This window comes from Somniosus microcephalus, chromosome 6, assembly GCF_052327205.1.
Source record: "Somniosus microcephalus isolate GS21.2 chromosome 6, FLI_Smic_1.0, whole genome shotgun sequence".
Classification (NCBI taxonomy): Eukaryota; Metazoa; Chordata; class Chondrichthyes; order Squaliformes; family Somniosidae; genus Somniosus; species Somniosus microcephalus.
The window spans coordinates 137,570,996-137,591,415 of record NC_140992.1 but is presented as its reverse complement, the minus strand read 5'-3'; the positions used below and the strand labels follow the sequence as shown (position 1 = coordinate 137,591,415).

Genomic DNA, 20,420 nt, shown 5'->3' with positions numbered 1-20,420 from the left:
TAACTCCTTTCTGTAGCCTTTCGAAAGAAAATCACCAATTGAGTGCCAGTTATGTTTTGTAGGGCCGATGCCAACTGGGAACTGATTTGAGGCTGGCCAAATTCATTTATAGCTTTATACCCAACCATCAACCTGGGATTTAAACCCAGGTACTCGAGGCAAGAGGACAGTGTGTAACCCACTGCACCCCCTCCCACCCTCCCCGCCTCCCCTCATCAATGAACTCGGTACTTTATTAGTTACAGGCAGGTTACACAACTCATTCATTGTAGGCAGATACTGTTCTAAAGGCATTAAACAAGCAACTGTTAACATACATAAGTAATGAAATCAGTTTTGACCTTTAGTTCATTCATTTGCCCATTGGCATTATATTGGTTGAAAAGTAATCTGAATGAGTTGGCACTGGTACAGTACAGGTTGACTTACTTATAATGAACTCAATCATGTAACAAGGAGGCAGCACAGTCCAGGGATGGTCTAATTATGTAAACATTTTAATCTGATCAGCAAAATAATTGGTGGGCACAACTCTATTTAATTGTTCACTTTAATGAATGGACAAAAGATACTGCAACTTTTAACCCTTTGCCCTTCTCATTCAACAAAATTACTATCCTATTGATGCACGAAATAAGATTTAAATGTTCAGAAACAATTCCTCCATTTGCAGCGATCGCAGTGGTTATGTTATAATATAATGAATTAAAACCACTAAAAAAACTAACTTTATAGTCACAATATATGTAGATATAGAATGTACAAGGGAGTTTCCCTGCTGTCTGCCACAGGGAAAGTCATCGCAAGAATTCTCCTCAATCGCCTTCTCCCAGTGGCCAAAGAGCTCCTCCCAGAGTCGCAATGCGAATTCCGCCCACTAAGGGGCACAATGGACATGATCTTCACCGCACGTCAGTTACAAGAGAAATGCAGGGAACAGCACCAACCGCTGTACATGGCCTTCTTTGATCTCACAAAGGCCTTCGACACTGTCAACTGTGAAGGATTATGGAGTGTCCTCCTCAAATTCGGCTGCCCTCAAAGGTTTGTCACTATCCTCCGCCTGCTTCACGACGACATGCAAGCCGTGATCCTGACCAACGGTTCCACCACAGACCCAATTCACATACGAACCGGGGTCAAGCAAGGCTGTGTCATCGCACCAATGCTCTTCTCGATCTTCCTTGCTGCAATGCTCCATCTCACCCTCAGTAAGCTCCCCACTGGAGTGGAGCTAATTTACAGAACAAACGGGAAAATGTTCAACCTCCGTCACCTCCAGTCCAGATCCAAGGTCGTCCCATCCTCCGTCGTCGAATTACAGTATGCAGACGATGCTTGCGTCTGCGCTCACTCGGAGGTCGAACTCCAAACCATCGTCAACACCTTCACCGGAGCATACGAGAGCATGGGCCTTACACTAAACATCCGTAAGACAAAGGTCCTCTACCAACCTGCCCCCGCCACACAGTATTGCCCCCCGATTATCAAAATCCACGACAAGGCCTTGGACAACATGGACCACTTTCCATACCTCGGGATCCTACTGTCAACAAGGGCAGACGTCGATGACGAAGTCCAACACCGCCTTCAGTGTGCCAGTGCAGCCTTCGGTCGCCTGAGGAGGAGAGTGTTTGAAGACCAGGACTTCAAACCCGGCACTAAGCTCATGGTCTACAGAGCAGCAGTGATACCCGCCCTGCTGTATGCCTCAGAGACATGGACCATGTACAGCAGGCACCTCAAAGCACTGGAGAGGTACCACCAACGCAAGATCCTGCAAATCCATTGGCACCGTCAGTGTTCTTGCTCAGGCCAACATCGACGCTTTGACCACGCTCGATCAACTCCGATGGACGGGTCACATGGGCATGCCCGATACGAGACTCCCAAAACAAACGCTCTACGTGGAGCTCCGGCACGGCAAGAGAGCCCCAGGTGGGCAGAGGAAACGCTTCAAGGACACCCTCAAAGCCTCCTTGAAAAAATGTAACATCCCCACTGACACCTGGGAATCCCTGGCCCAAGACCGCACAAAGTGGAGGAGAAGCATCCGGGAAGGTGCCAAACACCTCGAGTCTCTTCACCGGGAGCAAGCGGAAGCCAAGCGCAGGCAGCGCACGTCAACCCAAGCACCCCACCCACCCACCCCTTCAACCACCGTCTGCCCCACCTGTGACAGAAACTGTAGGTCCCGCATTGGACAGTCACCTGCGAACTCATTTTTAATGTGGAAGCAAGTCATCCTCGGTTCGGAGGGACTGCCCAAGAAGATATATAGAATAGGGAGCCATGGTGAAAATAAATAATCGTGGGACTCTGGTTATGCCTGCTTCATACTGACGTGTGTGTTCAGTGCATACTTCTTGCATGTTCATTTTTAATGATAAAACACCAGCAGGACAATGTTTTTAAAATACTTTTTAAAAATAAGCATGACAGAAACATGCATTAGCCTTAGGTGTGATAAACAGGAATCCTTGGAAGATATTATGCATCAGTAGTGGGCTCGTCAACAACTTGCTCATTTAAAATCGTATGTAGAGCTACATCCCACCTGGCTCCATAATTTCTACAATTAACAGAAATATTCTAAATTGGCAGAAATGTTAAACCGTTAAAACATGGTTAACATCTACCTGTATCTGAAGGAGGAGCCCCTGCTGAATAAAACTGGCTTGGCCTTTGGTTTGGGTTGGTCCATGAGTCTGAAAAAGGTGTGGTACTCGACACAGTTCTTCCAGAAGATCTTACACAGGTCACGATCAGCCAGCAGAAACTCCAGCGTATCCTGGTATGAATCCTGTAATCAGAGCACTGTGTTACTGGCATTACAATTGTCTCTCAAAAACAACTACAACTTGCGTCCATAACATAGAAAGGCATACAACAGGAATAAATGGACACCAAGTCAAAGGAGGAGATATTAGGGGGTGCTGACCAAAAACTTGGTCAAAGAGGTGGGTTTGAAGGAGGGTCCTAAAGGAGAGTGAAGTGGAAATGCTGAAAGCATGGCTGCCAAAGGGAGAGAAGAAACACAAGAGTCGAATCAGAGAAATGGAAAGTTCAAGTGAAAGGGAGGGTTGTAGGGCTGGAGGAGGTTACAGAGACAGGGAGGGGCAAGGCCATGAAGAGACTTACATACAAGGATGAGAATTTTAAATGCAAGGCATTAGGGGACCAGGAACCAATGTAGGCCAGCAAGCACAGGGGTGAGGGGTGAACGAGACTTGGTGCAGGATAGGATACGGGGAGCAGAGTTTTGGATGAGCAGGTTTACAGAGGGTATAGGATGAGAGGCCGGCCGGGGAGCATTGGAATAGTCGAGTCTGGAGGTAACAAAGGCATGGATGAGGGTTTCAGCAGCAGATGTGTTGATGCAAGGGTGGAGACAGGTGATGTTAGAGATGTAAGTAGGCAGTCTCTGTGATGGAGAGGACATGATGTCGGAAACTCAACTCTGGATGGAATAGGACACCAAGGTTGCGAACAGTCTGGCTCAACCCGAGCAGGTGACAGGGAGTGGACAGAATTTATGGCGAGGCTAAGGAGTCCGAGGTGGGGCCAAATGTTCAACTGGAGGAAATTGCAGCTCATCCAAGACCAGAAAGGCAGTGAAGGGTCGAGAGAGGTGGTGGAGATAGAACTGGATGTCTTCTGCATAAATGTGAAAACTGACTCCATCTCTGTGGAGGATGTTGCCAAAGGGCGTTATGTAGATGAGGAAGAGGGGGCCATGGGTAGAGCCTTAGGGGACTCGAGAGGAAACGGTGCAAGGGCGGGAAGAAAAGCCAATGCCAAAGCTATGATTAGATAAATAAGAAAGAAACAACTTGCATTTAGGATTTGGAATGCACTGCCTGATAGGGTGGTGGATACTGATTCAATAGTAGCCTTCAAGGGGAATTGGATAAATACTGGAAGGAGAAAAAATTATGGGGATATGGGGAAAGAGCGGGGGAGTGGGACTAACTGGATTGCTCTTCGAAAGAGCTGGCGCAGACGTGATGGGCCGAATGGCCTCCTTCTGCGCTGTACTATTCTGTGATTCTATATCATGCCTTTTATGACCTCAGGACTTCCCAAAGCACTTTACAGCCAATTAAGTACTTTTGAAGTGTAGTCATTGTTGTAATGTAGGAAAACATAGCAGCTAAGTTATGCACAGCAAGGTCCCACAAACAGCAATGAGATAACTATCAGATAACTGTTTGTGATGTTAATTGACAGATAAATATTGGCCGGGACACCGGAGAGAACTTCCCCGCTCTTCTTCAAATAGTGTCATGGTATCTTTTACATCCACCCAAAAGGGAAGGTGGGATCTCAGTTTAATGAGTCATCCGAAAGATTGCATCCGAGTGCAGCACTCCCTCAGTACTGCACTGGAGTGTCAGCCTGGATGCTGTGCTCAAGTCTCTGGAATGGGACTTAAACCCACAACCTTCTGACTCAGACACTACCACTGAGCCACAGCTAACACCCGAGGGGTGAGAATGCACAAATGGCCAGAGTCTGAGAACAGGAGGGGACACAAGGTTAGAGGAAGTTAGAGGTGTGGGGACAAGCTATGACGTTCTGAATTAATGCGGATTGTAGAGGAAGGATTTTGGCAGTTGATCATAGAAATTTACAGCACACAAGGCCGCCATTTGGCCCATCGTGTCTGTGCCAGGATGCAGGATTGCATTTAAATACTTTAAGGTGCTGCGAAATCTTGAATACTGAATCTTTACAATCCTTCATCTTCAGGTTATTGCACATGACAGGTATTTGACTTTGAACTGTAGAGTGTGAATGAACCAGTATTCAGTGCCATTATCTAATTTCCCCTCGGGAGTGTTTGCACTGGTGCTTGTTTTGGTCAGATTCCAGGGTGCTGGCGTCTGCGAGATGGCTCGCTGTGTTCATGGCCTGCAGAAACCTCTGCCAAATTCTCAAAACTCCCCCCTTTAAAAACAAAACTTTTAAAAAACCCATCATGATTAAGCTTTCAGTCACTTCTCTCAACTGCCCCGCCACTTTCTCACTACTGAATACTTTAACAGATCTAACGGGAGTTTTCAAGCTTCTAGATACAAAAACAGTGAGCAGCAAACGATGAACTCTTCCCAAAGCCTCAAACCATACATGGACTTCTGGGTGGAGCTTGATGAGGAATCTTTTCCTCTTGAAGCTAAGTTTCCGAATCTTCGCCCAGTTGAAGGTGTTAATTTTTGTATTGCCCTGTAAGGGTAGAGAAAGAGTAAAAATATTACGAGTTTAAATCTATTATCCTGCGGTTGGATTTAACTGTAGAGCTTCCAGAGGCAGGCGCTCGAGCGCTAAACTACTACTCCTTACACAAACCGTTCCAATAGCACATATGGATTATCAGGCAAATACAGTAGCATAACCTGCCAATGCTGCTCTTTAAGGCAGTTCACAGCACTCTAGATGACTCCCCCATCCCTACTGAGAAAGGAATTAACCGGGAAAAATTGCTAACTAGTATATCTACAGACCAACAGTGGAATCTATTCAAAGGATTGCAAAACAAACATATACTCTTGAAAGGCAAAGAGGTATTTCTAGAGTGATGCAACCATAGTACAGGAAACTTTGGTTTATCCAGAGGTTAACTGTCCGGAACGCTCGAGCCACCGGCAAAAATCAGGAGCCGTTTCGTTAGGTTTTTTTTCTTTTCGTTGCTTTTTTTTTTTTCCACCAGTCAGGCTCTGCAAGGTCTCGCTGAAGCTGTTGCTAAGCTACAGAGACGCTTGCAAGGTACGGCCGACTGTTTAGAAGCTGTTGGTTTGTTGCCAGATACGGAGCTCAAAATCTCCGTATGTTTCAACATTAGCGCTGGTTTGTCCGGCAGTTTTGATGGGACGGCAACAGCTCGGTCCCGTCGGTGCCGGATAGCACAAAGTTTCCTGTACAAGAGTGCTTCGGGCCAGCATTAGACAAAACAGTTCAGAATGGTCACAGGAAAGATGACAGGGAGGATTAGAGAAACCAATGAAAGGTGACTAAGAAAATGATTCAAGGAGGCAAAAAGGGATAATGAATAGACTGACAATTGGTACTTTCTGCTCACAGCAAATTAGCAGCTGCCATAAGCACAGTCTCCTCTGAGCCCACACCCTTGCACGTCTCATTGTATGAGCTGCGAGAACCAATTATAGTTAATTTAAAGCTCATATCTCTACCTGAAACACCAGCACTCCCATGTGGGCAACAGCCAGATTGATTTTTGTCCCTTCCCTGTCAGAGGCCGGGTGAAAACGAATTCCATACATCTCAAGCTTCCGCGCTATCTCCAGTACCTGGAAATCGGACTCAGCTGGAGTCTGGCCTCTAGAACACATACAGAACACGGTTACTAAGAATACAGCTCAGAGCAATTTGCTACAGTTGTACATCAGCATCTGTCTTCTGAGAACTTCCACAGTTCCCACTTGTAAATGCGAATTATGCAGACCTCAGGGCCATCAGAACACCCAGTGGCCCAGGGATCCAGTAATGAGCAGCTCATCTGTTTTGCATTTGAAGAGATTTTTTTGAACTCAAGATTTTTCTGTTAAAAATGACACACCAGGACTTCACAGGGTGGTGGATGTAGGTTCAACACCGCCCCCCCACAAACTCTACCTATCTTCCTGATAGGTATAACCTCTCAGTTCTGGTATCATTCCAGTAAATCTTTTTTTCACCTTCTCCAGTGTGTCTATATCCTTTTTATAATATGGAGACCAAAACTGCTCACAGTACTTCAAGTGTGGTCTAATCAAGCTTCTATCCAAGATTTTCAAATCTATCCCTCTAGAAATGAACCCCAATGCTTGGGTTTGCCTTTTTTTTTTTATAAATGGCCTTATTAACCTGCGTCGCTACTTTTAGAAATTTGTATCTAACCCCAAATCCCTCTGCTCCTCTACCCCATTTAGACACTTATTATCTAAGGAATATGTGGTCTTAATCTTTCTACCAAAAAGTATTACCACACACTTATCTATATTGAAGTTCACTTTATTATTCGTTCCTGGGATGTGGGCATCGCTGGCAAGGCCAGCATTTATTGCCCATCCCCAATTACCCTCGAGAAGGTGGTGGTGAGCCGCCTTGAAATTCTGCAGTCCGTGTGGTGAAGGCACTCCCATAGTGCTTTTAGGGAGGAAGTACCAGGATTTTGACCCAGCGACGATGAAGGAACGGCAATATATTTCCAAGTCAGGATGGTGTGTGATTTGCAGATGATGGTGCTCCCATGTGCCTGCTGCCCTTGTCCCTCTAGGTAGAAGAGGGCGCGGGTTTGGGAAGTGCTGCAGAACAAGCTTTGGCAAGTTGCTGCAGTGCATCTTGTAGATGGTACACACTGCAGCCACGGTGCTCCAGTGGTGGAGGGAGTGAATGTTTAAGGTGGTGGACGGGGTGCCAATGAAGCGGGCTGCTTTGCCCTGGATGGTGTCGAGCTTCGAGTGTTGTTGGAGCTGCACTCATCCAGGCAAGTGGAAAGTATTCCATCACATTCCTTACTTGTGCCTTGTAGATGGTGGAAAGGCTTTGGGGAGTCAGGAGGCGAGACACTCGCCGCACAATACCCAGCCTCTGACCTGCTCGTGTAGCCACAGTATTTATGTGGCTGGTCCAGTTAAGTTTCTGGTCAATGGTGACCCCCCCAGGATGTTGATGGAGGAGGATTCGGCGATGGTAATGCCGTTGAATGTCAAGGGGCGGTGGTTAGACTCTCCCTTGTTTGAGATAGTCATTGCCCGGCACTTGTGTTGCACGAATGTTACCTGCCACTTATCAGCCCAAGTCGGAATGTCATCCAGGTCTTGCTGCATGCGGGCATGGGCTCCATTATCTGAGGAGTTGCGAATGGCACTGAACACTCTGCAATCATCAGTGAACATCCCCACATCTGACCTTATGATGGAGGGAAGGTCATTGATGAAGCAGCTGAAGATGGTTGTGCCTAGGACACTGCCCCGAGGAGCTCCTGCAGCAATGTCCTGGGTCTGAGACGATTGACCTCCAACCACCACAACCATCTTCCTTTGTGGTAGGTATGACCCCCGACAGTGGAGAGTTTTCCCCGATTCCCACTGACTTCAATTTTACTGGGGCCCCTGATGTCACACTTGGTCAAATGCTGCCGTGATGTCAAGGGCAGTCGCTCTCACCTCACCTCTGAAATTCAGCTCTTTTGTCCATGTTTGGACCAAGGCTGTAACGAGGTCTGGAGCCAAGTGGTCCAGGCAAAATCCAAACTGGGCATCGGTGAGCAGGTTATTGGTGAGTAAGTGCCGCTTGATAGCACTGTCGATGACACCTTCCACCACTTTGCTGATGATTGAGAGTAGGCTGATGGGATGGTAATTGGCCAGATTGGATTTGTCCCTACTTTTTGTGGACAGGACATACCTGGGCAGTTTTCCACATTGTTGGGTAGATGCCAGTGTTGCAGCTGTACTGGAACAGCTTCGCTAGAGGCGCAGCTAGTTCTGGAGCACAAGTCATCAGCACTACACCCGGGATGTTGTCGGGGCCCACAGCCTTTGCTGTATCCAGTGCGCTCAGCCATTTCTTGATATCTCGTGGAGTGAATCGAATTGGCTGAAGACTGGCTTCTGTGATGGTGGGGACCTCAGGAGGCCGATACGGATCATCCACTCGGCAGTCCTCATTGAACCAGGGTTGGTCCCCTGGCTTGGTGGTAATGGTAGAGTAAGGGATACACTGGGCCATGAGGTTAAAGATTGTGGTGGAATACAATCCTGCTGCTGCTGATGGCCCACAGCGCCTCATGGATGCCCAGTTTTGAAGCTGCTAGATCTGTTCTGAATCTATCCCATTTAGCACAGCGGTAGTGCCACACAACACGATGGAGGGTGTCCTCAGTGTGAAGATGTGACTTTGTCTCCACAATGACTGTGCAGTGGTCACTGCTACCAATACTGTCATGACAGATGCATCTACGACAGGTAGATTGGTGAGGGCGAGGTCAAGTAGGTTTTTCTCTCATGCTGGTTCTCTCACCACCCGTCGCAGGCCCAGACTGGCAGCTATGTCCTTCAGGACTCAGCCAGCTTGGTCAGTAGTGGTGCTACCAAGCCACTCTGTGATAGACATTGAAGCCCCCCACTCACAGTACATTCTGTGCCTTTGCTACCCTCAGTGCTTCTTCCAAGTGCTGTTCAACATGGAGGAGTACTGATTCATCAGCTGAGGGAGTGCATTAGGTGGTAATCAGCAGAAGGTTTCCTTGCCTATGCTTGACCTGAAGTCATGAGACCTCATGGGGTCCAGAGTCAATGTTGAGGACTCCCAGGGCCACTCCTTCCTGACTGTATACCACTGTGCCGCCACCCCTGGTGGGTCTGTCCTGCTGGTGGGAGAGGACATACCCAGGGATGGTGATGGAGGAGTCTGGGACATTGGCTGAAAGGTATGATTCTGTGAGTATGACTATGTCAGGCTGTTGCTTGACTAGTCTGTGGGACAGCTCTCCCAATTTTGGCACAAGTCCCCAGATGTTAGTGAGGAGGACTTTGTCAGGTTGACCGTTGCAATGTCCAAAGCCGGTGCCTAGGTCAATGCCGGGTGGTCAGTCCAGTTTTATTCTTATTACTGTTTGTCCAAGCAGTTTGTTACAACTGAGTGGCTTGCCAGGCCATTTCAGAGAGCAGTTAAGAGTCAACCACATTACTGAGAGTCTGGCGTCACATATAGGCCAGACCGGGTAAAGACAGCAGATTTTCTTCCCTTAAAGGACATTACTGAACCAGATGGGTTTTTATGACAATCCGATAGTTTCATGGTCACCATTACCGATAGTAGTAATTATTTCAGATTTATTTAATTAACTGAATTTAAATTCCCCAGCTGTTGTGGTGGGATTTGAACTCACGTCTCTGGATTATTAGTCCAGGCCTCTGGATTACTAGTCCAGTAACATAACCACTATGCTACCGTTCCCATAATTTGCCAATTACACACCCATTCTGCAAGTTTATTAATGTCTTCCTGTATTTTGTCACAGTCCTCCTCTGTATTAACTACACCCCCCAATTTGGTGTCATCAGCAAATTGTGAAATTGTACTTCTGATTTCCAAATCGTTTATGTAAATGGTGAACAGAAGTGGTCCCCGTACCGATCTTTGTGAACACCACTTCGCACCATTTGCTAATCCGAGTAACTACCTCAAACCCCGACTAAGCTTTTTAGAAGTTTAGTCTGTGGTTTATTTTCAGACAAACAGATATCTGGGAGTGAGTCATAGGGAATAATCCAGACAGCAGAGAACACTATATAAACATGACAGCAATGTTTGCTTTCTACTGTCATTTCAGCCCAGGGGTTAGCATGGAGCTGACAATTCATTCCAAGAGCTCTATTTTTCTCTTTATACATCCTATAAACCTGTTGGGAAACTGGTTTCCTTCAGTTTATTGTCTCGTTCCCTGACTCTGTGAAGATATTAAGGTCCAGAACCAGTAACACTCTGTGCATCCACATTGAAGGATTACAGATAACAATATTTTTGTGGAATAATTGATTACTAGGAAATACTGGATCTATATATGTGAATGTTATTGATACACATTACCCAACAGTTCAGTGGTTATAAAAAGAACTACAAATAGTGCAATGGGATCTTTTAAGCCACCTGTTTCTAAGGGATAATCCAATTGCTGGGATTATACAGCAGAAGTTGTAAGACTCAGATGTCACTGCGGAGCCACGCTCAATGTGAGCATACGTCAGAGATCCGTCCATATAATTAGGAGCAGGATTCACTTGTTGGTCGAATCCCAACAGTTAACAATTAAAATCTGTCTTTTAAGTGCTAGCACTCCTGCTACTGCAGAGCTCAGCAAACGACATTTGCACATCCCCATCAATTTCCTTCCTCAAAGAATGTTTTTCTTTATTAAGGTATACATTGAGGGCAATGATTCGTTCAAATATTTTTTCTGCGACAGGCTCGATGGGCCGAAATGGCCTCTATCTGCATTGTGGGGATTCTGTGATTAGAGAGATAGGGAGCAGTGAGGCCATAAAGGGATTTAACCACAAGGATAAGGATTTTAAAGCTGAGGCACTAGGAGGCCAGGAGCCAAAGTAAGTCATTGGGGACAGGGGTGATGGATGAGTGGGAATTAGTGTGGGATAGCATGTTGGCAACAGAGTTTTAGATGAGCTGAAGTTTATATAGGTGAAGAATGGGAGGCCGGCCATGAGAGGATTGGATTAGTGGAGTCTGGAGATGAGGATTTCAGCAGGTCTGAAGCTGGGGTGTAGACGGGCAATGTTACGGAGGTGGAAGTAGGCGGCCTTTGTGATTGAGAAGATATGGGGTCGGAAGCTTAGCTCAGGGTCAAATAGGACCCAAGATTGCGCAGAGTCTGGTGCAACAACCTGAGACAGTGGTCGGGGAAGAGGGTGGAATTGGTGGCGAGGGCCGAAGACTGGGTATCAGACAGCAGTCTGAGAACAGAGAGTGGAGGGGTTGAGAGAGGTGGAGGTGGTAGAGCTGGGCGTCACCAGCATACATCTGGAACCTGACCCAATGTCTGTGGATGATGTCACCAAGGGGAAGCATGTAGATGAGGAAGAGGAGGGGGCCAAGGAGAGACTTTTGAGGGATTCCCAAAATGACAGTGCAGGGGTGGGAAGGGCACCCAGTGCTGGAGATGCTCTGGCTATGATCTGTCAAATGTACCTTGGGGAAAAGTTCCACTTTGAATGTAGCTTCACAGTTTTAATCTGTATGATTTTCTGTTCTTCTGTAGAGAGGTGCATAGCTTCGCTCAGCAATTTCCCAGAGTAATATAGTTGACTTTCTAATATCATGATTGCTGCCATGGTGGAACACACTGATGTTCCCAAGCACCACGTCACTAAATAATGGGATTCCCAGATGGTGCAGCAGGTAAACACATTATGTATGGGAGGCACATTAAGTTCCCAGGACCAAAACCTGATCAGTGTCAAACGAACCAATCTCAAACAGGACAGCTGAGGGGATGCTTCAACTGCCAGATTCCCCACTCCTGATCACTATCCTGCAACTTTTATTGGAAAGTGCATGTGTAAATGTCAAGCGAGGAGAGTCAGGCCTGGTTTACCATTTCGCCATGTTCCTCCACCCCCATGGTCAAATAGTACAGACATGAAAAATGGTCCATTCAGCAGAGGCACCAGTGAGTTGCAGGTATCTACACTCCAGCAGTCATCAACTTCAGGAGAGAAGTAGTGGGGAGTGTGGGGGGAATGCTGCAGGTATCACTACAAATGTACGCCAGCATCGGTCACTACCTTCTGCAGAGTGCTGTGGGAGAAAAGGGGGCGGGGGATGGAGAGAGAGATGATCTAGATCAGGAGATCAGTTTTATTGACCTCATCAATTTATAATCAGATCTTTAGACATTATACAATTCCAGCATTTTATTTTTCTAAAAAACATGAATCACAATGTGGCTGAGAAAATGGATTCTTTATGTTCAAAAATGCTGCAGACAAACAAACAATACTTTCGCCCCCATTTAAAAGCTTTAGTTATGCCAATCTAAAGCATCCAGCTCCTTGAACAACAGTGCACTGTACCAGACAAGCAGCTTTGAAGAGCAGCAACTTTCCAGTGCCATGCAAATCAAAAACACATGCAAGGAGACCTCACAGCATGAGAAACATGATCAGGCCCTTGTCCTAAAGGTGCATGGTTCACTGCTCCTGCCCATAGCACTGAGGCAAAAGATTTTGAGAAGCATGTTGTGATATACAAACTGCTATGTAGTGCACACTTGGCAGGATGAATGGAGAAGCAACAGCTCATTATTGAAGGAAAATCCTGCTCGCCTTGGCAGAGGTAAGAGGGACAAAAATGCTGCACAAATTGACACACTGAAGGATACGAGATTGAGAAAAAAATGCTTGATTGGGGTTTTATTTTGTTCGCAAAACCCCAAGAACTAGCAGCTGGCTCAGACAAACAATACTCACATGTTTTTCCAATGGAATTCTATAATTTTTTGCTGCAGCATATTCTGGTTTGGCAAGAGTATGTTATTCTTAAGGTGCTCCAGATCCAGAGCTTCATCGCAGTCCCCAATTTCAGCTAAAAAGAAGCGGAGGAAGGATATGTGTTTTAGTGATGCAGCAACTGATCAGAATTACAGAAGGACAAGCAGGCTATAATGGCCCGTTTCAGATTTCGCACAGAACGGTGGTGGGATTAGGGATCACCACAAATAACCCAGGGATGGGTCGAGTCCAGTCCAAATTGTGGGAATAAAAACTCCAGGACGTATCAGGTCAGAAACATTCACACCACACAAGTGCCGGGCAATGAATATCTCCAACAAAAGGGAGTCTAACCACTGCCTCTTGACATTCAACAGCATTACCATCGCCGAAACCCCCACCAGCAACGTGCTGGGGGGTCACCATTGACCAGAAACTTAACTGGACCAGCCACATAAATACTGTGCTTACAAGAGCAGGTCAGAGGCTGAGTATTCTGTGATGAGTGTCTCACCTCCCGACTCCCCAAAGCCTTTCCACCAACTACAAGGCATAAGTCAAGAGTGTGATGGAACACTCTCCACCTGCCTGGATGAGTGCAGCTCCAACAACATTCAAGAAGCTCAACACCATCCAAGACAAAGCAGCCTGCTTGACTGGCACCCCAACCACCACCTTAAGCATTCACTCGCTCCACCACCAGTGCACCGTGGCTGCAATGTGTACCATCTACAAGATGCACTGCAGCAATTCGCCAAAGCTTCTTCGGCAGCACCTCCCGAACCCACGACCTCTACCACCTAGAAGGACAAGGGCAGCAGGCACATGGGAACACCACCAACTCAAAGTTCCCCTCCAAGTTACACACCATCCTGACTTGGAAATGTAGTGCCATTCCTTCATTGTCGCTGGGTGAAAATCCTGGAACTCCCTTCTTAACAGCACTGTGGGAGTACCTTCACCACACAGACTGCAGTGGTTCAAGAAGGCAGCTCACTACCACCTTCTAGAGGGTAATTAGGGATGGGCAATAAATGCTGGCCTCGTCAGCGATGCCCACATCCCAGGAACAAATAAATAAAAAAAAATAAAAATCTGCAGGCCTGGAAGGGAAAGAGTGTTACACATGGGGCTTGAACTAAATTCAATAATCTACACGTGCATTACACTAAAGCAGGGCAGGATAAGGATAACATTATGAGAGAAGGATTTATGTGGAGAATGTTATAATAATATGCAATTTCAAATATAGTGCAATTTCCTAAATGGAAGCAAAGTAACAAAATTAATGTGGCACCACGACTGTTTTTGATCCAATGTGTTGAAGTCCCCACTGAGGGCAACTCCCAACTACAAGTGATCAGCAGAGAATCCAGAATCCAGAAGTAGCAGCACCTCTGGAACCTGGGCAGAATATGATTAGCACAGATATCTTGGGAGGGTTGTTGGAGCTCAGAGATAGGGAGGGGGCGAGGCCATGGAAGGATTTAAACACAAGGATGAGAATTTTAATAAAAAAGGTGTTGCCAGACCGGGAGCCAATATAGGTCAGCAAGCACAGGGATGATGGGTGCAACTATGGGAACAGTCACTCCCCCACTCTTCATCTGGCCATGCTCACTTTTTTTTTTTTTTTTTAAATTGGCCTCAAGATCCTACACCTCAGTGCCCCACAGCCTGTAGTTCTCTTGCGCTGATGGTTCAGTAACTACATCTTGGTCTCTGCCATGCACATGAATGAGGCATTTCTCATTTCTTTCAAAGACACAATTACCACTCTTAAGCTTTTGACACTATTCCCACTGAATTGCTGACCACGCAACTTCCCTTCCTGGCCTCCATGCTAGCTGATAATGTAAACAGTTCTCCTCGCCTCGGGTACTGTTCCCCGCTTTCAAATCAACCATCACCCAACCACCCCCCCCCCCCCCCCCACCCACAAACAAAAAAACACCCTTCAATCCTGTCCTTGCAAACTACCGCCCCATCTCCAACCTCTCCAAAGTCCTTGAACATGTTGTCAAGTCCATGTTCGAACCTCCCTAATCAAGTTTATGCCCGTCACAGCACTGAACGGCCCTAATCAAATCACAAATGACATCCTCAGTGACTGTGACCATAGTGCACTATGTCTTCTCATCCTTCTCAACCTGTTTGCAGCTTTTGACATGGTTGACCACACCATCCTCCTCCAAAGCCTCTCCTCTGCTGTCTAGCTCTGTGGGACTATCTTCACCTGGTTCCAATCTTACCTATCCAGTCACAGCCAGAGAATTTCCCGCAATGGCTTCTCTTCCTGCACCCACACTTAAGTCTGGAGTTCCCCAAGGATCCATCCTTGTCCCCTCCTATTTCCTATCTACATATTGCCTCTTGGTGACTTCATACAAAAACACATCAGGTTCCACATGCACGCAAACGACAACCAGCTCTACCTCACCACCACCGCTTTTGACCCCTCCAATGTCTGATTTGTCACACTGGTTGTCCGACATCCAGTACTGGATGAGCAGAAATTTCCTCCAACTAAACATTGGGAAGACCAAATCCATTATCTTTGGTCCCTGCGACAAACTCCTGACTCCATCCCTCTTCCTGGCCACTGTCTCAAGCTGAACCAGACTCAAAACCTTGCCATCCTATTTGATCAAGCTCAACTTCCAACCCCATATCCTCTCCATTACAAAGACCACCTGCTTCCCCCTCTAACATCACCCATCTCTACCTGATTCAGCTCATCGTCTGCCGAAACCCCCATCCATGCTTTTGTTACCTCCAGACTTGACTACTCCAATGCTATCTTGGCCGGCCTCCCACCATGACCCTCCATAAACCTCAGCTCATCCAAAACTCTGCTATTCGTATCCTAACCCATACCAAGTCCTGTTCACCCATCACCCCTGTGCTCACTGACCTACATTGGCTCCAGGTCCACCAACACTGATTATAAAATTACCTTGTTTAAATCCCTCCATGGCCTCTAAACTGCCCCCCCTCCCCACCCATCTTTGTAATCTTCTCCAGCCCTGCAATCCGTCAAGAACTCCGCATTGCTCCAATTCTGGCCTCTTGGAACCTTCCCCACTCCCTTCACCCCAGGACTGGCGGTCATACCTTCAGCTGCCGAGGACATAAGCTCTGAAATTCCCTCTTTAAACCTCTTCACCTTTCTCTCCTCCTTAAAACCTAGCTCTTTGACCAAACGTTTAGTCAACCATCCTAACATTTCCTCCTTTGGTTCAGTGTCAGTTTTTGTCTGATTACACACCTGTGAAGCACCTTGGGATGCTATACTACACTAAAAGCACTATACAAATGCAAGTAGTTGTTGTTGTTAAGCCTAATGATCAGCTGCTGCCTCTTGCCTGTAATGGTTTTACCCTTAGCCCTTCCTCATCTTAAAAACTTCATCCTGGGCTCAGTACCTCCTCCGAGTTAAAGTGGCATTGCACATTTCCTCCATAACTAATGCAGTCTTTGAAAGACTTCTTTTTGCCCATCATTTCAATCATTGCCGACCTATCCTGGCTGTTCCCCAATGCATCAATTTCAAAATCTGCAACCTCATCCACAAACTCCTCCATGGCTTTGCCCCAACCTCCAAGTGACCTCGTTCACCTGTGTGTCCCAACGCAAACCCTTCAACCCTGGTCGCTTATGCATCCCACTCTCCTCCGTCTGCTCCATCATTGGTGGCAGAGTTTTGAACTGCCTCAGCCCCGCGCTCTGGAACTCCCCCTCCTAAAACCCTCCACTTTGCTTCATCTCCCACTGTCTCTAAACATCTTCTCCAAACTCATCTATTCCACCAGGCTTTTGGTGACCTCCCATACACCTGCCATTGTTCATTTAGCTCCTCTAAGTAGTACCTTGACAAGTTTCTTTATGTTAAACTTGCTGTATAAATGCAAGTTTTGCTGCTTGCTCTTTAATGCCATGCACTTCTTTCCCCCCCCCCCCCCCTCAACAACTCCACTCTCTACAAAGCCCAAGTCCCTCCAAAACATCTACTCTTCCCATATCTGGGGAGACTCTTCCTGCACCTCCCTCATACTCCTGTACAGTGTACAAGAAAAATTTAGTTGCCTAATAGGCAATCTCTTTCACCATTAGCTCTGAACTCTCTCCATCACAACTTTTCTTATGTCTCTATTTTGATGCTATTATGATCAGTGTCCTTCAGAACCATCCTCTTTTGGTCCTTTGAAACCCCAAACACGCCATTCTACCAAATTTTTCCTCCTCCCTGTCAAAAAAAAACAATAGGATTGTCTGTTATTCTAACTCATTTTCCTAGAATCTCAAAAGCTACACAGCTAACATTCAATGGCCCCCCCCTTGGTGTTCCTTTACTTTGTCTAATGATGCAAACATTAAAAATGTGGTTACTGAAAGCAGTCACTAATTGTTAAACAACCAGTAATCAACAAGATTGCTGTGGTGTGCCATTACGAAATGATGTTTTAAGAATAAGGGGTTAAAGAGGTTCGCCAGCCACAATCAATTTGGGGCTTTAGATACCAATTGACTTCAAATCTATGCCAAAGGTGCTGGTACCATCAGCCATGAGTACATCTTCCTTGCATAGCTATGCAGCTATTGCATTTACATAGCACTGATGAGCTCTAGGTGGCAGTGTCTTGTTTAGCTTCAACACTCACACTGCAAGAGATGAGAGATGATGAGTGCAGACGTGTTCTCATTGCACATTATTTTGTTCTCTGCCAGGTCCCGCTTAATCTGCAGTGCAAACAAGTACCTGAAAAAGGAAAATGAACACATTATACAGATGGCTTCTCATACAAGTCGAAATGCACAACACACCCAGCATGACAAACAAGTGTCTGATTCTTTTGTAACAACTGTCCACCTACGCATTAAACCAGAATCGCTTTCAAATCATTATTTATTGTAAAAAGATTTCAGGATAAAGCACCTTTCAAAGGTCTGCTGACACAGAACTCCATGATACAGGAAATTTTTGATTTACCGGCACCTAAATAACCGGAAATCTCAGTTAACCAGCAAAATTCAGGAGTAGGTTCAGGTAAGTTTTACTTCATATTGTACTTGCCTTCCTCCATCTGTTGCTGTGCAAGGGTGTGGCTGCAGCTGTTGCTAAGCTACAGAGACGCTTGGAACTTGTGGCCATTGTTCTGAATCTGTTGCTAAGCAACAGGGTTTGTTGCTTTATACGGAGCTCTGCGTATCTTTTACTATAGCTTTCGGTTATCCGGAATTTTTGATGAACCAGCACCATGTCGGTCCCATCGGTGCCGGATAAAAAAAAGTTTCCTGTACTTCATCAGATACAGTGATCTGTAACATTGGCCATGGCCCTTTTAGATAAACAGCCCGTCACTCTCTGAGCAGGAAAGCACAAGCTAGCTGCACCAGCTGCCAGAAAACCTCTGAGGGAGAAGATCCAACTCGGTACACGGGATGAGGCAGAGTCTGAAAATGCAGTTACCTCATATTACAATTGCTTATGATTTTTGCAATCAACCTGGGGATCAATGGATTGGGAGCAGAGCATCATAGAAACTATCAACACAGGAGGCGGCTATCTGGCCCGTCGTGCCTGTGCTGGCTCTGTGAAAGAGCAGTTGTGCTTCGTCCCACACACCCTGTCCGTAACCCTGTAAGTTCCTCATCAAGTACCTGTCCAACACCCTTTTAAAATTATTTATGGAATCAGCTTCCACCAGCTTTTCAGGTACAGCGTTCCAGGTCCCGACAAGTCAGTAAAAAAAAATTCTCCTCATCTCTCCTCTAGATCTTTTTCCAATGATTTTGAACCGATCACCTCAGGTTGTTGACCCACTCACCAGAGCAAATAATTATTCTCTATCCACTATCAAAACCTCCCATCATCTTGAAAACCTCTATTAGGTCACCTCTTAACCTTCCCTGTTAGAATCATAGAATGGTTACGGCACAGAAGGCCGCCATTTGGCTCGTCAAGCCCGTGCCAGCTCTCTGCAAGAGCACTTCAGCTAGTCCCACTGCCCTGCCCTTTCCCCGTAGTCTTGCAATTTTTTTTCCTTCAGGTACTTATCTAATTCCCTTCTGAAAACCATGATTGAATCTGCCTCCACTACCCTCTCAGGCATTGCATTCCAGATCCTAACCACTCGCTGTGTAAAAAAGTTTTTCCTCATGTCGCCTTTGGTTCTTCTGCCAATCACCTTAAATCTGTGTTCTCTGGTTCTCGACCCTTCTGCCAATGGGAACAGTTTCTCTCTATCTACTCTGTCCAGACCCCTCATGATTTTGAGCACCTTTTTATCAAATCTTCTTTGCTCTAAGGAGAACAACCCCAGCTTCTCCAGTCTATTCACGTAACTGAAGTCCCTCATCCCTGGAATCATTCTCGTAAACCTTTTCTGCACCCTCTCTAAGGCCTTTACATCCTTCTTAAAGTGCGGAGCCCAGAATTGGACACAATACTCCAGTTAAGGCCGAACCAGTGTTTTATACAGGTTCATCATAATTTTCACGCTTTTGTACTCTATACCTCTATTCATGAAGCCCAGGATCCCGTAAACTTTAACTGCTTTCGCAACTTGCCCTGCCACGTTCAACAATTTGTGCATATATAACCACAGGTCTCTGTTCACGCACCCCCTTTAGGATTGTACCATTTAGTTTATATTTCCTCTCTTCATTCTTTCTACCAAAATGCATCATTTGCACTTTTCTGCTTTAAATTTCATCCGCCCATTCGACCAGCCTGTCTGATGTCCTCTTGAAGTCGATCACTCTCCTCCTCACTGTTCACTATACTTCCAAGTTTTGTCTCATCTGCAAATTTTGAAATTGTGCCCTGTACATCCTCGTCCAAATCCTAGAACCGACCCCTGTATACCTACCTCTCTGTTCCCTGTCACTTAGCCAATTTCATATCCATACTGCTCTTACTACTCGTTTACTATTTAGATGCCTATGGAAAACTTTTGTATTTCCTTTTATGTTAGCTACCATTCTATTCTCATACCCTTTCTTTGCCCCTCTTATTTCCTTTTTCACTTCTCCTCTGAACTTTCTATACTTAACCTGATTCTCAGATGTATTCTCGACCCGACATCTGTCATACGCGCGCTTTTTCTGCTTCATCTTAGTCTCTATCTCTTTTGTCATCCATGGAGCTCTGACTTTAGTTGCCCTGCCTTTCCCCCTCGTGGGAATGTACCTCGACTGTACCCGAACTATTTTCTCTTTAAAAGGCAGCCCACTGTTCCACTACAGTTTTGCCTGCCAATCTTTGATTCCAATTTACCCGGGCCAGATCCGTTCTCATCCCACTGAAATTGGCCTTCCTCAAATTAATTATTTTTACTCTAGATTGCTCCCTGTCCTTTTCCATAGCTAATCTAAACCTTATGATACTATGATCACTGTTCCCTA

General features: G+C 46.1%; 1 protein-coding gene across 8 annotated transcripts in view; it reads right to left on the bottom strand.

Moving 5' to 3' along the window:
• Nucleotides 1–20,420, bottom strand: part of farp2 (FERM, RhoGEF and pleckstrin domain protein 2) — a 208,007-nt gene that overhangs the window by 120,460 nt on the left and 67,127 nt on the right. For all 8 annotated transcript variants that reach the window (XM_085990846.1, XM_085990849.1, XM_085990847.1 and 5 more), the window contains exons 6-10: nt 17,675–17,772; nt 12,993–13,107; nt 6,192–6,339; nt 5,131–5,226; nt 2,640–2,803 (exon numbers count right to left, since the gene is read on the bottom strand). In XM_085990846.1, the coding sequence (XP_085846972.1) occupies nt 2,640–2,803; nt 5,131–5,226; nt 6,192–6,339; nt 12,993–13,107; nt 17,675–17,772 (621 nt within the window). The remainder of the gene's footprint in view (nt 1–2,639; nt 2,804–5,130; nt 5,227–6,191; nt 6,340–12,992; nt 13,108–17,674; nt 17,773–20,420) is intronic.